Source organism: Eschscholzia californica, unplaced genomic scaffold (assembly GCF_041429995.1).
Source record: "Eschscholzia californica isolate CP2 unplaced genomic scaffold, dmEscCali1.0.p SCAF_6, whole genome shotgun sequence".
Lineage (NCBI taxonomy): Eukaryota > Viridiplantae > Streptophyta > Magnoliopsida > Ranunculales > Papaveraceae > Eschscholzia > Eschscholzia californica.
The window spans coordinates 24,585,550-24,606,110 of record NW_028238483.1 but is presented as its reverse complement, the minus strand read 5'-3'; the positions used below and the strand labels follow the sequence as shown (position 1 = coordinate 24,606,110).

General features: G+C 36.5%; 1 protein-coding gene across 2 annotated transcripts; it reads left to right on the top strand.

The window, feature by feature from the left end:
* Positions 1–321: 321 nt before the first annotated feature.
* Positions 322–8,801, top strand: LOC147532790 (bifunctional aspartokinase/homoserine dehydrogenase 1, chloroplastic-like). 2 transcript variants are annotated; one of them, XM_086648583.1, is made up of 18 exons: positions 322–714; positions 1,136–1,203; positions 1,296–1,661; positions 2,379–2,467; positions 2,553–2,856; positions 3,088–3,140; positions 3,229–3,443; positions 3,513–3,600; positions 3,688–3,801; positions 4,769–4,867; positions 5,114–5,308; positions 5,667–5,749; positions 6,154–6,379; positions 6,757–6,902; positions 7,063–7,198; positions 7,617–7,700; positions 7,791–7,883; positions 8,339–8,801. In XM_086648583.1, exons 1-18 carry the CDS (start codon positions 572–574, stop codon positions 8,582–8,584), a joined length of 2,748 nt encoding a protein of 915 aa, XP_086504709.1. In that variant the 5' UTR covers positions 322–571; the 3' UTR covers positions 8,585–8,801. The 2 variants fall into 2 exon arrangements, with proteins under 2 accessions (XP_086504709.1, XP_086504710.1); XM_086648584.1 differs by having other exon boundaries at positions 330–714; positions 1,750–2,467.
* The last annotated feature ends 11,760 nt before the right edge of the window (positions 8,802–20,561 follow it).

The following is a 20,561-nucleotide window of genomic DNA, read 5'->3' as shown; positions in this document are numbered from 1 at the left end:
ACCCGTTCAGATATTATGTATTGAAATACGTCGATACATGTTGGAATAACGAGATAAATGAGAAGTAAATTTTATTTTATGTTTCTAACTTTAAATGAAGACTTTTGTTTAGCAATGACAAAGTCTCTGTAGCAATCAATTTCCGCCAGAAACTAGATGTATTAGTGGTAATCTCCTTCTCTTACCTTGACAAATTCGGCAAGGAGATGAGGATGGATGGTTTACCACATTGCCTAGTTGGTCCTTGTTGTGGTCAACCATCAGCCCCAACTGATGTTTGACCACGTTGACTAGGGGAGAAAACGTGGCATCATGAATTTTGGTTTCGACCTGAAATTCTGTCTCCTACGCAGAGGCCGTCCACACGCGGGACAGATGCGGTTGTGAAATGTCGGGACCCACCAAACAAAACGGACACTCCCAAGTCCCAGCCAGGTTCAGACTCGCCTTCCCAAGTAGCGGGGTAGCTTAAAATTGACCTAATTGACAATCTTATAGTATTCATCATCGATCATCAAAAGTTACAGAAGAAGAAGAAGAAGAAGTGGAATCTAAAGTCGGAGCTCCGTCAATGGCGTTCTCCTCTACCTTCTCTCACTCCTCTAATTTCTCAAACACTTCACCTCTTAAGCAAAATTTCACGAACAAACACAACTTATTCGTTTCTCAACTCCGTTCTAACCTCACTATTCCTCTTCCTTCTTCCATTTCCAGGTCTAATTTTTGTCATGCTTCTTATGTTTCTACTATTTTTAGTTAATTTCCTTGAGGAAATATATTTTCATTTCATTTCTGATGTTTTCCTGATTTATCAAGCTTTTGTTTGAGAAAATATCGTGTATTGCTGAATTCTTGTTTTGTTTTTTCTGATGAGTATTTTGATCTTAATGAAGTTATATTTGTTCTTCTATCATCAAATGAGGGTTCCAATTTCAAACTCTACTTAGCATCTTCTTTATCAAAATTTAGTTGTTTGGTTTATTACTATGTCCATAAGGCACCATAGAGGATATTTTTAGTTTTCACCTACTTCTGGGATTCCAGACCCAATAAAACTGGCGCCAGTAGAGCTTTTCATATCAGGCATTTAGTAATTTATGTATACACTATATATTCTTTTTTCTAATTGTTTCAGAGTGGTCTACGTATCTGATCAACGGAGCAGAAGCTCACTGCATACTCGTGTACTCGCTTCCCTGACAGGTCCTTTCGTCTATCTACATGAATTTGTTAGAACTCTTTTGACTGTCTTGTCACAAAATTGACTGTCTTGTGTAACCTCTCATTTTGTATAGATGGTTCGCTGAATGAATCGACCCATATTCCAAAAGGTGACATGTGGGCAGTTCATAAATTTGGTGGGACATGTATGGGCACCTCGAGCAGAATTCAGAGCGTTGCAAATATAATTGTGAATGATGATACAGAAAGGAAGTTGGTAGTTGTTTCTGCAATGTCAATGGTAACAGACATGATGTATAATCTGATTTATAAGGCACAATCCAGGGACGATTCCTATGTAGCAGCTTTGGATGATGTTTTTGCAAAACATAGACTAACAGCACATGATCTACTTGAAGGGGATGATCTTGCTAGTTTCTTATCTCGTTTGTACGATGACATCAGTAACCTTAAAGCTTTACTTCGTGCGATATACATAGGTTTGGTAGCTGTCTCCGTTTATTTTTGTTTATATAGTATTTCCCTTTCTACCTTCATTCAACTTCGACTGTATTATTAAACCTGCAGGGTGCATCTGTTTTCGTTGAAGTTCAAACAATATTATTTAAGTTTCTATTGCGTGTCAGCCACTGTGGGTCGTGGTCGCAATTTATATGACTTATTATAAGAGAATTCCGAAATGATTATTTTGTTTATCTACCCTTTTAGTTTCTCTTATGTTTTCCTGTATTTTCTATCCTGTGAGTAGGCTAACCATTTTTGCTCTATCTAATGTATGATTCAGAATTTCGAATTGCTTGCGTCCCTTTTATTCATCAATATCAAAAACTTCACTTTCGACTAGATTATTACTTAATTATAACCTCTAGGAAATACTGAAGACACATCTTAGTACCATAACTCAGGAGGATAAGCTTATGTAAGAAAGAACTTCATTTCACTAAAAGGAAAGAATCAAATAACAGCACATCCGCTTCTGTTGAAGCAAACACTTTCCAAAACCCACCACTTACAGTGGAGCAAGCATAGTTTCCAAGCGAACAGTTCCGACTTCCGAGAACCCACTTCTTTTGGATTCTTCCAAGACATTTATTTACTTTATCTTTCTTCCTTCACTGTTATTGTTAATTTTCTTTCGTGTGTGGAGAAATTTAACTTGTACACAGTTTATTGATTAAATGCATTATGCCTTGTAGCTGGTCATGCAACCGAATCTTTTTCAGATTTTGTAGTTGGTCATGGAGAGTTATGGTCTGCTCAGATGCTATCATCCGTAGTCAGGAAGGTACTACTCACTCGTACCCTTCTGACTGATATTAGGTAGCTGTTTGTAAGCTTTGTGAATATGTGTAGCTGACTCTTTTGTGCAGCTTGGAGTCAACTGCAGTTGGATGGATACAAGAGAAGTCATTATTGTAAATCCAACAAGTTCAAATCAAGTTGATCCTGATTATTTGGAGTCCGAAAGAAAACTTGAGGAGTGGTTCTCACAAAGTCAATCCAAGACAATCATTGCTACTGGCTTTATAGCTAGTACACCTCAAAAAATTCCCACAACTCTGAAAAGAGATGGAAGTGATTTCTCTGCTGCTATAATGGCTTCCCTGCTCAGAGCACATCAACTGACAATTTGGACAGATGTGGATGGTGTGTACAGTGCAGACCCCAGAAAAGGTTTACACTAACCCTCATTTTTTGTACGTGGCAGTTTCATGAATACTTACTGATTAGCTACCTCACAGACAATTACTTAGGTCGTGAGCTTCTTGCTTTCATTGGCTAGCATCCTGGGGATCTTTTTCCTCCAATATTGCCTGCAAATGTAGAAGTGAACATGAATTTAGAACGCTTAGGAGTAACCTTATTGTTCCTTTGTTAACATGCTAAAGCACCTCTTTCCTGCAGTTAGTGAAGCCGTGATACTCGATACATTGTCTTATCAAGAAGCCTGGGAAATGGTGAATTCATGGCCTTTCTCATGCATTGAAATTGTTAAATCATATTGAAAGACGATTACTTAATCATTAGCCTGACCTGTATGTGCAGTCATATTTTGGGGCAAATGTACTACATCCTCGCACCATAATGCCTGTTATGGGGTACGACATCCCAATTGTAATTAGGAACGTCTTCAATCTCTCTGCTCCTGGAACAAAGATATGTCGGCTTGCTGTTAATGAAAATGGCGAGGGCCAGAGGGAGGAGTCTCTTGTCAAAGGGTTTGCAACGATTGACAACGTGGCTCTTGTAAATGTGGAGGGGTGAGTATTCTTTCTCATGATTAGAATGAGTATAAATTTCTTGTTAAAAATTTTAGTTCCATTGCGTAGAACGGGAATGGCTGGTGTTCCTGGTACAGCGAGTGCAATTTTCGGTGCCGTGAAAGATGTCGGGGCCAATGTTATTATGATATCTCAGGTACACAGTTTTTTCTAATTATCCATTTAATAGTTGTAAAAGTAATATGTCTAAGATGCTTATTGCTTGGGATTGGGAACACTACAGGCTAGTAGTGAGCATTCTGTGTGCTTTGCGGTGCCTGATAAGGAAGTAAAAGCTGTTGCAGAGGCCTTGGCCTCCAGATTTCGTCAAGCATTGGATGCTGGAAGGATTTCTAAGGTAACAACACTTACTTACTTCTTTTAGCTAAACAACTTCAGAATGAATTATTACTTGAATGAACAAAAACATTCTGTATTTTTATCTGTTTGGCTGTCTTTTTTATTTCGTTCCATGCATTTTGTGGTTTCAAATAGGATAAATTCACAACAATTATAGGAAGACTCTCCATATAAATAATGATTTAATATAGATTTGTTTTTACGATTTGTTTGTAAAAATCATAAAGAAAGGAATTTAATTTCGAAATATTTCCATTTCATGCATGCCAACCGAAATTTCCACCCAAACCAAAATTTAATTGAGTTTCTCTTGACAAGGAAATACATTTGAAAATATTTCGGTCGAAATGATCAAAATAGTTTCATTTCCATTCCTACCGAAACTTCATTCCTTGTCATTAAGTATGGTTATAAACTTATAATGGTATATCTAATGCCCCATGATAATAAAAAAGAATTAAACGGCTTTGCTTAGTGAAGGAAAAGTATTTATCTGAAGAAATAAGTCTGAGTGGCTTGGTAGTGGGGTTTATCCTTGCCAAAGACCAAAGCTTTATTCTAGTTGTCCACCAGAATTTTTGCCGTATATAACATAAACCAGTATGTTTAACTTCTAGATACTTTTTGGGCTTTGTTCACATAAAAAAAGTTACTCCAACTGTAATTTCATAAATTTGAGCCAGTTTTTCCTTCTCGATCTGGTTGTAATTATGGTATGCGGTCTCTGAGCTGGTAGAGATATTGAGTCAGATCAGATGTCCGCGCTATTTATTAGATCTAGCAGGACAACTCATGAGGTGGTCCTTTTCTCAAGAATGTAGTCAATACATTTATTACTTTTAGCTCCTTTTTTCCTTCAACTTTCACATTAGAATCAGATACATGTCAGATTCCGATGTTTAGTTTCTTTGCACTATCTGCTGTCTCCTTTCGTTATTCTTATTAATAAGTTCAAATCTTGACAGGTTGAGGTAATTCCAGACTGTAGCATTTTGGCTGCAGTTGGTCAGAAAATGGCAAGTACTCCCGGAGTTAGTGCGTCTCTCTTCAATGCACTGGCGAAGGTATTTGCCTTTATATTTAGTCGTGAAGTGGATCATCTAGAAATGTTAGAGATATCTTAAGTAGAAAAATATACTGCTATATTGTCGTGTTGTTGCAGTAATCTTGAAAACGATTCTGTGAAAAGAACCTAGACTCGAGTCTTGATTTTATGCATATATCTTTGACACATTGCTTCTAGCAATCTGTAGGAAGACGAGCTCACACAAATTTTAGGCGTAATGATCTTTACACATTATTTCTTGCAGGCCAATATAAACGTCAGGGCAATAGCTCAAGGTTGCTCCGAGTACAATATTACTGTTGTGCTGAAACGAGAAGATTGCATAAGAGCTTTAAGAGCTGTACACTCTAGGTTTTATCTCTCAAAAACCACTATCGCTATGGGCATTATTGGACCTGGATTAATTGGTGGTACATTACTTGAACAAGTGAGGGAGCAGGTGTGTTGGTTTCCTTTCCATCGCTAGAATATTTTAATAAATATGTTTCTTAAATGTATTTTTATTTAAGGACAAAATTGAAGAAACCCACTGAAATTATTTGCAAAATGGCAAGAGTTGGTTGGGAGGGTAATAGGAGTTCTGTTGCATTTCTCTACGTAGATATCAAGTCAAAATATCTTACTTATGAGTACCCTTTTCAATCCCTTAGATCTCCATAACTCATTTATTTATTTGCAGTTCATTAGATCTTCATTAGTCATATCTTTGTCTGGCTATTAACTTCTGAAAGCTACTACAATGCAATTTTTTTTTATCAAGGTTCAATGTTTATATCATATTTGAATTATTCTTTCAGGCTGCAGTCTTGAAGGAAGATTTTAACATTGATCTGAGAGTTATGGGAATCACTGGATCAAAGACGATGGTCTTGAGTGATTTGTAAGTCAAATTTGTCTATATAGTCTGTGGAGAGTACAAGTTTTTTTCATTTCCAATTTCAACTACTACTGTTAGATGTGGCTTAATGTAATGAGATCAATGACTTTTAATCTTTAGGTAGTTGATACGCTGAAAATGCATCATGCTTAAAGCCTTAAAGTATTTGGAGTTGCCACTTGCCAAAACGTAGTGCGTGTACAATGTTATTTATCCTCGTGAAAAAAAAGCTCATGATAAGGCCACGATAGTTTATCCATGTCAGGTGGATGCTGAAATAAATGACGCAATTTTGTTAGGGTGTGACCGGATAGTTCACAATTTAGATGGAAATTGTACTAAGTGTAACCATTCTAAATTTTTTCTTGGATTTAGCAAACATAATATCCATTTTATTTCTGTTGTAGGGGAATTGAAGTATCTAGATGGAGAGAGGTTCTAAAGGAGAAAGGGGAAGCGGCTGACTTAAAGAAATTTGTTCAACATCTCCGTCGGAACCATTTCATCCCAAATACAGTTTTGATTGATTGCACTGCTGATGAGAAAATTGCAAGTCATTACCATGACTGGTTGTGTGAAGGAATTCATGTCATAACGCCAAACAAGAAAGCAAATTCTGGACCACTTGATCAGGTTAATTAATGTACTCGAGAGCACGCCATCACCCCAAACAAAGAAAAAACTGACAGTCAACTCTGAACGTCATAGTTTAATCCTGCCTACTGCCTACATGTGGGTGTGGTCCATGGGCCTTACTTGCCCCAAAATGGTCTTGGGCCAGAAGTTAGGCTTTCCCACACTTATAGAGTGACTACCACCCTCTCCCACAACCAATGTGAGACTAACATCAACACTACATATTGTACTAGATTCACGTCGTAAACCCTATCTCAAGAAACAACAGTAAACACTAGAAAAGAGAATCTGTACTTTTTCTTAATCGATTTTGTTGGTTTTATTCGAATCATTTTCATGCGACTTTTGCTGACATAGTCGTCCTCTGATTCCAGTATTTGAAATTGAGAGCACTTCAACGACAATCTTATACTCACTATTTTTATGAAGCGACTGTGGGGGCTGGTCTGCCTATTGTCAGCACCTTACGTGGACTACTAGAAACTGGAGACAAGATTGTGCGGATCGAAGGCATTTTCAGGTTAGTTGCTTTTGAGCAGAGTTTATACATTTCTAATTTGTAAAGAAGGTCTTCGCTATTTCAAAGTCGAACTAGTAAATGGGATTGTATGTAGTCTAAAGAGTATTTGCATTATTACATGTTAAAGTTCATTGTGATTTACTCATATGCCTTCTCTCAGTGGAACTTTGAGTTATATATTCAACAACTTCGTGGGAGAACGAGCTTTCAGTGAGGTGGTCACTGAAGCCAAAAATGCTGGTTATACAGAGCCAGATCCAAGAGATGATTTGTCTGGAACTGATGTTGCTAGAAAGGTGACTAGATTCTCCATCTCCTCTCTATCTCACACACACACACACATACAGTCACACGTACAAACCCACATAGAAACACACGCATAAACACACACTTTGACACGGTCGTCACTTAGAATCACCCATATTTTCCCATGATGAAGGAGCCACACTCCGATGTTACATGAAATGCCATGTGCTTCAGTACATGGTATGGATACTAGTAGGTTCACTATGCTAACACATTCCTCGTATAGTATTCCTGCGTATACCTCCCTGATACGCTACTTTGGTTGATAGACGTAATGAACTCTCTTATATACTTGATTTCATATTGTGCATATACAAGTACAATATATACACTAGATCTTTAGAGTTTTACTAAAGATTTTGTAAATGCAGTAGATGACAATGTTCTTACACTGGTACTCTATTGTAGGTCATAATTCTTGCTAGAGAATCTGGTCTGAGGTTTGAGCTTTGTGATATCCGAGTGGACAGCCTCGTACCAGAACCCTTAAAGGTAAGAAACAGTTAAAGATCAATTACTATGTAAAAACTGCACTACGAAAACTAAAACTCTTTGAGATATGATTCTAATTAATTGTTGCAGGCCAGTGCATCGGCTGAAGAGTTTTTGCAGCACCTTCCACAATTTGATCAAGAGATAGCAAAGAAACGGCAAGATGCAGAGGCTGCAGGTGAAGTAAGTATCTGAGACACTAATAGTTGAGCTTGGCTGCTAAAATAGCCTCCTGCAATGGTTTTAGTGTGGTAATGCAGAATCCGCATTCAATAATTGCTTGTTTTCTGAATCGTCGGTACTTTTTTGCTTTTTCTCTAAGTCAGATCTGAATTCCAACTCAAGGTCCAAATTGTCTCGATTTAGATTTCACAATGTTTGTTTTTGTCTAACTTGTTTGGACAGCTGATTCGTGTTGATTTTAGGCCCATTTGAGTCGGGCGATTCAGATTCATACGAGTTAGAGACAATGAGAAAAGCAAATAAACATCACCTTAAAAACAACTACAAAAGATGAGACTTCCATTCCGAAAACAAGCAACCATGGATTTCGGTTTTGCCCAACTAAATGGGTACATGAAAAAGTATCTAGAGTCCGGATTACTGTTCCATCTCATGAATTGTTGTGGCATTTGAAGGTTCTGAGGTACGTCGGAGTCGTAGATGCAGTACAGAACAAGGGTTTTGTGGAGTTGAGAAGATACAAGAAAGACCACGCATTTGCACAGCTATCCGGCTCTGATAATATTATATCTTTCACAACCACAAGGTACAAGGAACAACCATTGATTGTACGTGGACCAGGTGCTGGCGCAGAAGTCACTGCAGGTGGAATATTCTGTGATATATTGCGACTCGCCTCATATCTTGGTGCACCATCATAGGAACTCTCTCTCTATCTCTCTCTCTAACAAACAAACACACACAAACAGACACACAAAATACAATAGTCAAGCTCACTATCAGTTTTGTTCTGTTGCACATTTACCTATAAATTTTGTACATCTCAGAAGAGTACCTAACTATTATTGAATTAACTTGAAATTAGCACTTCTAGTGGGTTTTTATGGCCATGCAAATAAAGTTCTAACATTCAATTGATTTGTTTTTCTCTATGGAGTTAAATTTATCAAACTTCTACCCAGGTTTTGAATCATAAAAGTTCTTGTTTGTCCAAGTCTACTTTCGACTATGCTGATAGTGATAGGACGAGTATTTTTTTTTCTTGGAGATGCTGATAGGACCAGTTGGATATCATGAGTCAAATTTTTTTATTTTAGCCTCCTAGTATTTCTAAATTTGTTCTTTTTTATTGTTCCGTCAGTTATATTTAACTGTTGCTATTTAATTTCCCTATTCTTCCCCTCTTTAAATTAAATTCCTTCTTATTCATAAAAGAAAATTGGTCACGGGCTAACAGATGATCTGTGGCAACCCACTTCCTTAATTTTTTTTTTCTTACTTACACCTCTTTTAACTAACTAAAAGCTTGGGTTTCTTCTATTAAAAAGCCAGAACCCTACCTCTATACATAAGAATGGAAAGGTTTTCTAGTCGTACCTCCATTGATACGAGGAGCTGCTCAACTCTGACTCTTCTATTGGTTTAGTGCGGAGGGTTGCATTCCTATTGGCACGAGGCAGTAGCCGCTATTACCCGGCCGATAATTTAAGATATCCCATAAGCAACTGAACTACCCTACGAACAATAGCTAATAGTCTCTCGCCGGACACTTTTTTGAAAGAGGAAGAACGAAGCAAACAAGAAAATCCGAGCTAGGTGGTTATAATAGACACAAATAAAACTTTTGTCCAATGCCTGAAGAAAATAAAAACTACCCTCGCCATGTATACAAAGATCTTCGTATATTTGCCACCTCGAAGTCAATAGGCGACGTCGAGAGATTCTGAAGGTTCTTTAGACATAAGACCATCTGAATCTTAACTTCTTGGATCTCCATCATCTGACTGCAGTGAGGTTTGTTCTTCCTCAATATGTGATGTCGAGGAAGCTCGAGGTCCCTCTGAGGAGGCGCCAAACACGTTTTGGTTTAAGGATTCGGTTATTATGTTGGTTAGAGACTCTCTTTGGTGGGCCACATTCTGATATAAATATGAAAGAAGAATGAGGCGGGAAAATTTTATTTAAAGAAAGGGTAGATTAAAAATTGAATAACAACTATTAAATGTATTCTCATAAAAAAAAAACTATTAAATGTAAGGAACGCTGAAAAGTAAAGCCACATTATTCACAAAAATTGAGACAAAAAAAACTGTTATAAACTTGGAAATGAATAAAAGTTATCATAGACAAAGTATGATATGAAAAATGTCACGGGTGAATCCGTAACTAACGGTCAAAATAGACGAAAGTAATCTATTAAGTGTCACAAATATAATAGAAAGGTGACAGAGAAATTGCGTCACAACTAGAAACAGTTGGATATAGGTGGCAGTAAGAGTCTGTCGCAAAATAATTTTTCAACCTTAAGGAATTGTGGCCAAAGATTGTCACACAAAGCTGTGGCAAAAAAATATGTCACAAATATGTAATTTGGGGAAAATTAGAAATTTTTAACAAAAAATTAGGGCTTTTCAAAATTGGGTTTTCCTAATCTGTAAGGATTTCAGAAAGTCGATTAGGGGTGAAAACCAACCCTAATCGATAGTAAGTTAAAATCCGGTCGATTTTAGACCATATTAGGTCATCGACGGTTGTATTTGTATAGAGAGAAATAAGTTCATCGGTTTAAAAAACCGAGAAGAAGAAGGGTTGATTACTGACCAAACCAAAAGGAAATCGGTGGTGGTCAGTAAAGTGATGTTCAAATCGATGAAAGCAATCGATTGATAAGTAAAACCCGTCGACAAGAAGCAGGTCGCAGTCGGGTCTGGATGAACCTGGTTTCTAAGTCAACTAATAAACACAATCACAAGAGGATGATCCCCTTGAAAGACTCCATATGACGTGGCTTTCATTGGAGGTGGACAAACACTTTGTGTGCTGATAGATTGTATCACAACATTAGATTGTATTTATAATACAGTTGTCCAACATAGTTAATCTTGGAGATATGACACAGTAACTTCAAATATCCAAGTGATTAATGAAGATGAACGGAAAACACAAGATAATCGACTAAGAGATTGATCGGTTATTAATTACAACGATTAAAAAAAACGTCGGAAATTTGCGGAAGCTTGAATCATGACGAAAGTGATCATAAGTGAATATTAAATCGACACAAAGCGATTAAAAGGATATTGAATCACAATGAAAATATCGTCGATAATAGCGGAAGCTAAAAGAAATTCGATGAAACAGGATAGAAGAACCCGCTTATGATACCATGTGAAATTCGCGATTATATTATAATCGGATAGATGAACATAAAGTAAAGACACAATATTTAACGAGGTTCAGTCGGATATTCACGACCTACATCCTCGGAGAAAGGCAAAACGACTACATCCTTTATTATCTACAATTGTGGTGATTCGTTACAATGATTGATTAGTAATCCAATGCTTAAACTCCTAAAACCCATCTCTTATTTATAAGGTTTAGGGTTTCCTAGTTCCTCTTCCTCCTAACTAAACTAGGAAACAATATAATCTCTACTTAATATTACTATTAAATAGTTACAAGAGATATCCTAAACATAGGAAAATATATCTTCGATATCTTTCATATCTTCCAATATCTTGGACTCATCTTGGTCGTCAGATTTCTTTATGTCGATCCGTCTCATCTTCATATATCTTGGGCGGTTGATATCCATCTTGGTCCATATATCCTAATAGGTACGACAATATGAGCAAGGTTGAAACAAGTTCGGAAGAGTTAGTATGTGTGCAACAATATGGCCGCTCGATAGAAGTCTTAACTAACTGTTGATCCCTCCGTCTCTTGTTCTCCTGCTTGTCCTTCCAAACTATCCATTTCTTCTAATGAGCATACAACAAACCTACTATCTGTCCACTGCAAAGAAAAACACACAATATGTTGTCCTTTTGACTCATAAAGGAAATAATGTTTATGTAATACAGTATAATACTAATATGAAACATGTAATGACTTCCATGAAAAAACTTCAAATATAAAAATAATTTTAAAACTTCCTTAATAGACTCATGTCCATGAAATATCTTTTCATAAGAAGAAGCTAGGGTTACATTGTTTGATAGTGTTTCCAATATGCTTTTCACCGAATATACAAGAAACCTGTATAGTAGTTTTTTGAGTCGAAGGTCTCAAAATGGTCACATACTCACATGGCCCGAGCTCAAATGTAGCCCCGTGAAATTTCAACACAAAGTTTTATACTTCCATAAACATGATCAAATTGTGCAAGTTTACCTCCAACAACCACACTCGTGGCTTGTGGCATTTGAATGTAGAAACTTGGGATGGACTCTCACATGATCACTGCCAACTATACAATGGAGAACATTAGCACGGTTAGAAGTGATAATTTCAGATAATATATGCTAGTGAATAAGAGAATGATAGTACAATTGCAGGATTCAAACTCAGGTTTATACTGAAATCGATCGTAAAAGTATATGTTTGCATATTGATATTACTAGTCCAAGCAAAACCCCGAGGCCCAAACGCCTACAAATTGAAATTTCAAAGGAAACTCTATGAGACAATGAAATTTAGGCTTTTGCCCGAATATGTTTTCGTAATGGCCCAACTCCAAGTGACCTGTGATATTTTCCCTGACTAGTGCCAACGTGAGGCTCGAGCTCATGGTGAACCAAGCCCACCTGAGAAGGCCTAACTGATATACCCCAAGATGCTACCATCCAACCTAAAACCCTTGCTCTGACGAGTGCTCTTTCCAATCATATCAAGTTTCCAGAAATTTTCAACGTTCATTTATTCATTCGAGCAGCACTTGAAAAGGTAAAAAGTTAAAACCTACCGCAGACCTAAACGAAATCAACGATCCTTATTTTTCAGGTCAACTCCTTTTCACTTTTCATGGACAGTTGATTCCTACTTAAGTCTGGAGTTTGTCTATTTTGTAGTCTCGACTTCATTTTCCTATTCTAAGGGGGTCTTCTCGGCACTTTGGCTTATTTGCTACATTATGACTTTTCCTAAATATACATCCAAATTTTATGGTATATATGTTGAGTGGCAAAGGAATGTGATTACTAGAACTATTCCCATATTAACATGAGTGAAATAAGTAAACAAGATAAATACCTGCAGACAGTGACCTTGTCTTGTTCTCGTATGCGGAAGAAAAATAGTATGGTATATCGTTGATATGATGTTGAAATTCTTCAAAGTTTGTCTTATTATTAGATTAAAATCTTCAACTATAGAATAAAATGAATGGAAGTATTCATTTATGGAACAACACTTTCTTGAAAGTAAAATAGAGGATAGGCAGTCACCCATATGTTAGAAGACAAAGGGAAACATGAAAGGTAGAAAACCGTGGGAGTGTTGAAAGAGCTTGAATTTTCTCTTGTCACTGGACACTAAAATTTTTGTTGGTTTCTAAAATCTCATAAAAGAATGACAGAGCTAGAGACAAAGATTGTGAAGACAGGGAAAGAGAGAGAGAGAGAGAGATGCATTATAGGAGACACCATAGAATAGTATTTATAAAGTTGCACAACCAAGCAAAGAAAGCAAGAGGATGCGCAAAATTCTCTGATTAAGGAAACTAAATCCTCTGGATATAGGCATCTAGGTAATCAATACGAGGCAGATTGATGCTTATCACTTAAAAATCTTTCACAATAAGTGAAAAATATATTGTCATGGAAAAATGAATGAAATTTACTTCAAAAAAATTGGTAATAAATTCAAGTCTAGGGATTTTAGACTACTTAGTCCAACCTAGAACCTAAAAGAATTCTAACAAGTAATGACGTACATACCTCATAGCTGAAATGATAATTAAACATGTATAAATGGTAGAATTGGCTGTCGTTAACGTTCCTAAACGTAAAGGAAAGTCAAGTTAGATGAATTGTTTCTATTAGTGGGACGATTTGTCTATACAAAGATAATGAAATATCACATCTTAATTCACTTGCCAATATTAATTATTAGTAATTACTTTACATGTTCATGATGTCTTTTCAGAAAGTAATTGAGAAAACGAACGTTATTGAAACATATTAAGCATGCAAGGTTGAGACAAGCCTTAATTTGAAATTGCATTGCGTATCCGCATCCTTATAATGGTGAGATGTTTTGTATGTATACATATTTAACTTTTAGCTGTACGTAAATAAATCATTTAAGTTAATGTCGGACCTTCACTAGTATCACTACAAAGACAAAATTTATGTGCTCAATCAAGATTTTAGTAAATAAATTTAAAAAAGCTCGAGTTCACCCCTCAAGGTATGAGCTCGAACTCATTTAATCACGGCCCAACTATAAATTTTAAATATCTTATTTAATTCCACTTGTTCTTTGATATCTTCATTTGCTGCTATAAATTCTTCAATATACTCCAACGCATTCAAATTAGATTTTGGGAAAAAAGAATGATATCCACACACACGAGTTTATAAAAGACAAATACTTGAATTACAAGTCTAGTGTTAGGAAAGATATCTAAAATATTATTTATAAACACCAATTATAGTATAAAATAAACAATAAATAAAGGTTTTGATAGGCAATTTTAAGTAATCCATTTAATGATAACAAAATCTTTGAGATATTACTTTGTATTATAAGTTCATCCTACTAACACCAGAAAGTATACATTTGACTTTCAAAAACTTCACATGCATGGTAGAACAAGGAAACAACAATTTGATTATTGATGCAAACCCTTCTAATTGAAACAAGAATATAATTAGTTTTTATTGTTAAAATCAAATTTATATGAAAAGAAAGTAATCATATAGGTCAGTATCAAATGAATGAATAGTCTAATAATTGTTGACCAAAATCTTCATGCCCCTAGGTCAACTACAGTTGACCAAAGTCTTCATACCCCGAATATTTTCATCAGGAAATTGGGCCGGATTTCATGTTTTTTTTTTGTCAAAAAGACAAGTAATCTTTTTGCCCTTTTAGGCCCCATATATAGTTTGGAAATAGTCTTGAAGGACAATTCTAAAAGCAGTCCCATTTCTAATGCCGAAATTGCCCTTAAATCTTAGCTTGCAAAGCTTTGCAAACTGGTTTGCACTGCTTTGCAATCTGGTTTACAAAGCTTTGCAATCTGGTTTGCAGAGCTTTGCAATCCCGTTTCAATTGCTTTGCAATCCCGTTTGCATTGCTTTGCAATCTGATTTGCCTTGCAATGACTTTGCACACACTTTGCAATCTGGTTTGCAGAACTTTGCAAACTAGTTTGCACTACTTTGCAATTTGATTTGTCTTGCAAAGCTTTGCAATCTGGTTTGCAGAGCTTTGCAAACTGGTTTGCAATAAGGTTAGTTTCATCTTTTTCCTATATTAGATTATTTACAAAAATGCCATAGGGAGCCTGTAAAAAGTTGATAAATCTTTTTTAACCAAAACTCAAATTTTTTAGAGAGTTTTGGCCAAATTTCTCTGTTTTCATTATGTCCCACAGCCGCGGCCTACTTTTTAGCGCCTTAGAGAAAGAAGTTACAGAGGTAGTAAAGTGGACTTGCCCTCATGGTCCGACATTTAAGAGGAGCTCTTGTCCGTACATCACCCTAGAAGCTTACTTTTGACCCAGAGACATCTCTCATGTAATATATTGTTGTACGATTTTATTTAGCTTCACAATCTTCCATATATTAAAGTAAACATGGTAGTGAAGATAATCAAGGCATGGTCAACTTCCATATAGAAAGAAATGAAATTGCTACTAACGGAACACAGACCCAGGACCTTAAAATATTAAATCCAAGAATCTTACAAACAAAGTTAATATAATAGATTGCATAAGATAATACTTTCTTCTATAAGTATCAATATTTAAAACGACCAATACTTCGGCAGTTTGGAGAAAAATGAACCCTTTGTGGTAAGGGGTTGTGTGTGGATGCACGACCTCTGTTAGTAGGTTACGGTGTTCATGATGTCCTTTCAGATAGTAATTGAGAAAACGAGTGTTGTTGAAACATATTAGGTATGTAAGGTTGAGACTAGTCTTAATTTAAAGTTGCAGTACTCATCAACATTTTTACAATATTTTGAATGGCGAAATTTTTTGTCCCCACGTGCACAAACCATTTATTCTATATAAATGTACATAAACAACCTTCTGTGTGTACGGTAGACATACAAAAGCAATTTAAATTATTGTCTTAGCGTCATTATTGTGACAAAACTTATGTGGTGTATCAAGATTGTAATAACTAAATTAAGGATAAGACGTCTGCCACACGACATTACACATGTTTCACAGAAATGGCTGAATAGGTTTTTCGAGCACGAGAAACTACAACAAGCCTATAAATCTGATTATAATACTGAAACCAGCCACCGAAGTTCTCGTGGAAGAAAGTTATTGAAAGCTGATATGGAACCTCCGAGCACTCCAGCTGGTGATCCCCAAAAGCTAACCTTGCAACAGTTGAACATGCTTTTACAGTCTAAATTGCTTAATTTCTCTATACGCAATGAGATTTCGGAAGCCAAAGTTACTCATGGCGCTCTTCTCTTTCGTGTTGATGGAAAATTTGAAGTTCTCATAGCACTTGTTAATATCGTGTAGAAATTTCATGATTCATAGTTATGTTTTATTTTTCTCATGAATCAACAGGATCTTGCACTAGAAGAAGTCCATACATATGATTGAATAAAATAACATTAATAATCACATAGGATCACAAACCTCTTTCTCCTTGCAAATAGGTAAATAAGAATAGAATAAGAAGAAGATAAATCCAATAGCCCTTCCTTCAGAGTAGACACAAAAACAATAGTAGTCAAGGTAGTCTTCACCTCTCTCCCTTTGTTAGCAATTGAAAATGGGTTTCACAATTTTTTGTTTGCTTGCATAGTGAGAGGTGGGACTCCCCTACCTTTATAAAGAAAAACTAAATCTCCCAAATCCCTGCCCATTATGGGAAATGGAGAATAGAGGGGATGCACCAACCAATAGTGTACTGCCAACTCACCAAGCAGTTAAACTTAATCAGGTAACCAAATATATACTTGGTAAAACTTTTATCTCATTCCACTTTTGCAACAACAAAAATCCAGCCAATAAAATATTGATTGTATATGACCAAATATAGTTTATTTAAATAGGGAGAAAATATAAAACTAATTTGGTTACTATTTAAATAAAATATCTTACATTCTCCCACTTGGTCAATACAAACATAGTTAGTTTTAGAAAACGACTGGATTTCCAGATTTAAAAAACGGGTGGCCACCCTGAAGTTAAAAAATAACAATTTGTTGCATTAGCGTTTTCTGAGATCATTCCTGAAGACCTTCACCCAAATCGAATAATACCACTAGCAACGGATCATGAAGACACAGCACATTCATTTTGATGCAAGGGTTGTTCCATGGTCTCAATGTTAGTACCATCAATCTTTTCGAGCCATCCTTATACTTTACGGTGGTTATTAATATGGTGCATTTTGGACAACACAACTTATTCATGTGTTCCCATATCGTCCAAACTTCATGCAACAACATGTGCATGTCATCTTGATATTTTACAGCGTCCGCTATGTGAATAACCATCACCAACTATCCAAGATGAAGGCTTTTGAAACATGGTGCCCTATCATGTTCAGCCTAAGTTACATCTAGAGCTTGTATGAAGCTCATTGGGCTACAACTTTATGTTTGTAATGCACGTGCAAAAATTTATTCATAATGCATTCATGTAATTGTGTCAGAAGGATAACATTTTATTTGAATCATAATCAAATTATAACTACTCCTACAAATAAACTCAAATAAATGACTCTACAACTCCCATGAGTGATACTAGCTCCTTATAAATCATAGGTGGAAGCCCTTTAGTTAATGGGTCTGCAACCATAAGTTGAGTAGAGATGTGGGGAATGACAATGAGACCTTCTCGAACCTTATCTCTAACATAGAGATATTTGATCATGATGTACTTGCTTCTCTTAGACGGATTATCGTTCTCCACAAATCTCACAACAGCAGCATTATCGCAAAAAATCTTCATCGGCTTGTGAATTGAGTCTACTATAGACAATTCACTAATAAAGTTCTTCAACCATATGGCATGTTGAGTAGCCTCAAAACAAGCAACATATTCTGTTTCCATAGTTGATGATGTAATTAGTGATTGTTTCGCACTCCTCCAAGATATTGCTCCTCCAGCGAGCATGAAAATATAACCTGAAGTAGATTTCAGACTATCTTTACAACCTGCAAAGTCTGAATCAGAATATCCATAAGCCTCCAAGTCACCAGAATTTCTATACACGAGCATGTAGTCCTTTGTTCTTTGCAGGTACCTAAGAACCTTCTTAACTGCCTTCCAGTGTATTACTCCAGGATTCTTTTGAAATCTTCCAAGCATTCCAACTATAAAACCAATGTCGGGTCTAGTGCAAATCATCAAATACATCAAACTGCCAACAGCTGACGCATATTCGGTGGGGTCAACTTGGCGTCTTTCAATCTCATTTTTGGGACATTGTTGTTGGCTGAAAACATCTCCCTTCACAACTGGTACATCTCCAGGTGCCCAATTCTGCATTCCAAATCTATTTAGAATTTTATCAATGTAAGCTCTTTGAGACAAACCTAGTACACCAGCATTTCTATCCCTTTGAATTTTAATTCCAAGAACGTATGAAGCATTCCCCAAATCTTTCATATCAAAACTTTTTGACAAAAAATGTTTGGTATCGTGTAACAAGTGGATGTCATTGCTGGCTAAGAGAATGTCATCTACGTATAACACTAGTAAGATGAATCGGCTCCCACTGATCTTAAGGTATATACACCTATCCATAGGATTTTCCTTAAAACCAAAAGCTGTCACTACTTGATCAAACTTCAAGTACCATTGCCGAGAGGCTTGCTTTAACCCATATATCGACTTCTTCAACTTACAGGCTAACTGATCTTTACCCTTTTCTTGAAATCCATCAGCTTGCTCCATGTAAATATCTTCGTTTAGATCTCCATTTAGAAAAGCAGTTTTGACGTCCATTTGATGGAGTTCTAGATTGGAATGTGCTACCAAGGCCAATATAATTCTTAGAGAATCTTTCTTCGAGACCGGAGAGAATGTTTCTGAGTAATCAATTCCCTCTCTTTGGTTGTATCCTTTGGCAACCAGCCTAGCCTTGTACCTTTCCACATTTCCTTCTGCGTCACGTTTCGTCTTAAACACCCATTTGCATCCGACCATCTTAGCACCATTTGGTAATGGTCGAAGTTCCCAGACATCATTCCGGTTCATAGATTCAAATTCTTCTTTCATAGCTTGCATCCATTCTTTCGAATGGTTACCATTCATAGCTTCTGAAAAGTTTGATGGATCATCTACATCAAGAATATCTCCTGTAGTCATATAGGTTTGATAATCATCAGATATTGCTGATCTTCTTTCCCTATTGGATCTCCTTAACGGCATAGGCTCATTGACAGGTGCAGCTACTGGTTCTGGTGTAACTACAGGTTCCAGCTCAGGTGCAACAACTTCAGGCGCAATAACTTCAGGTGCAATAACTTGAGGTGCAACGACTGTAATCGGTGTATCTTCAACGACTCGGGGAAGATCAACTAAGATAGTAGGTAAAACTGCACGTGATTCCACCACAGTTTCTTCAAAATTTGATCTTCTATGGTTTGGGCTCCCACTGTTTTGCTCAAACTCTAAAAATTTGGCATTATTCGACTCTACAATCTGGGTAGTCCTTGTAGGACAATAAAATCTAAAACCCTTGGATCTTTCTGGATATCCTACAAAACGACATGTTATGGTACGCGGATCTAACTTTCGAATGTCCGGATTATAAAGTCTCGCTTCTGCTGGACAACCCCAAACTCGTAGATGATTCAGACTTGGTTTCCTTCCAGTCCAAAGTTCAAATGGGGTTTTTGGCACAGCTTTACTGGGAACTCTATTAAGTATGTAAACAGCTGTTTTCAATGCCTCACCCCAGAAACTCTCTGGTAAATCGGAATGACTCATCATACTTCGAACCATGTTCTGATATGTCCTGTTCCTCCTTTCTGCAACCCCATTTTGCTCTGGTGTACCCGGAGTTGTATACTGAGGAACAATACCTTGTTCACGAAGGTATTCGACGAAATTCCCGTGATTCACACCATCTTGATCTGCTCTCCCATAATACTCTCCGCCACGGTCAGAACGAACAACCTTGATCTTGCGATCTAATTATTTTTTCTACCTCCACGTGATAGAGCTTAAAGGTTTTCAAAGCCTCATGTTTATGATGAATAAGGTACACATACGCGTACCTAGAAAAATCATCAATGAATGAGATAAAGTAACGCTGGCCACCACGAGAGGGAGTTGGAAAAGGTCCACATATATCTGTGTGAATAAGTTCCAAAAGACCACAACTCCTAGTTGCAGTAAGTTTTCTATGTTTTGTCAATTTCCCTTTGATGCACTCAATACAAGTATGAAAGTCACTAAAGTCCAATGCACCAAGTACTCCTTCAACAACTAACTTTTGAAGACGTTCTTTAGATATATGACCTAATCGTTTATGCCATAACATTGAAGAATTTTCTTTAAGGAATGGTCTTTTAATACCAAAAGATGAAGAAGCAGCAGAATCTACTGATAAACATAATGATGAAGCAAAACAGGCATCTAGAGATAGTTTATATAAACGATCAACCATAGTACCAAAACCAATATTTTTCTTATTCAGTCTAATAGAAACTGTATCATCTTCAAACAAAAAACCAAAA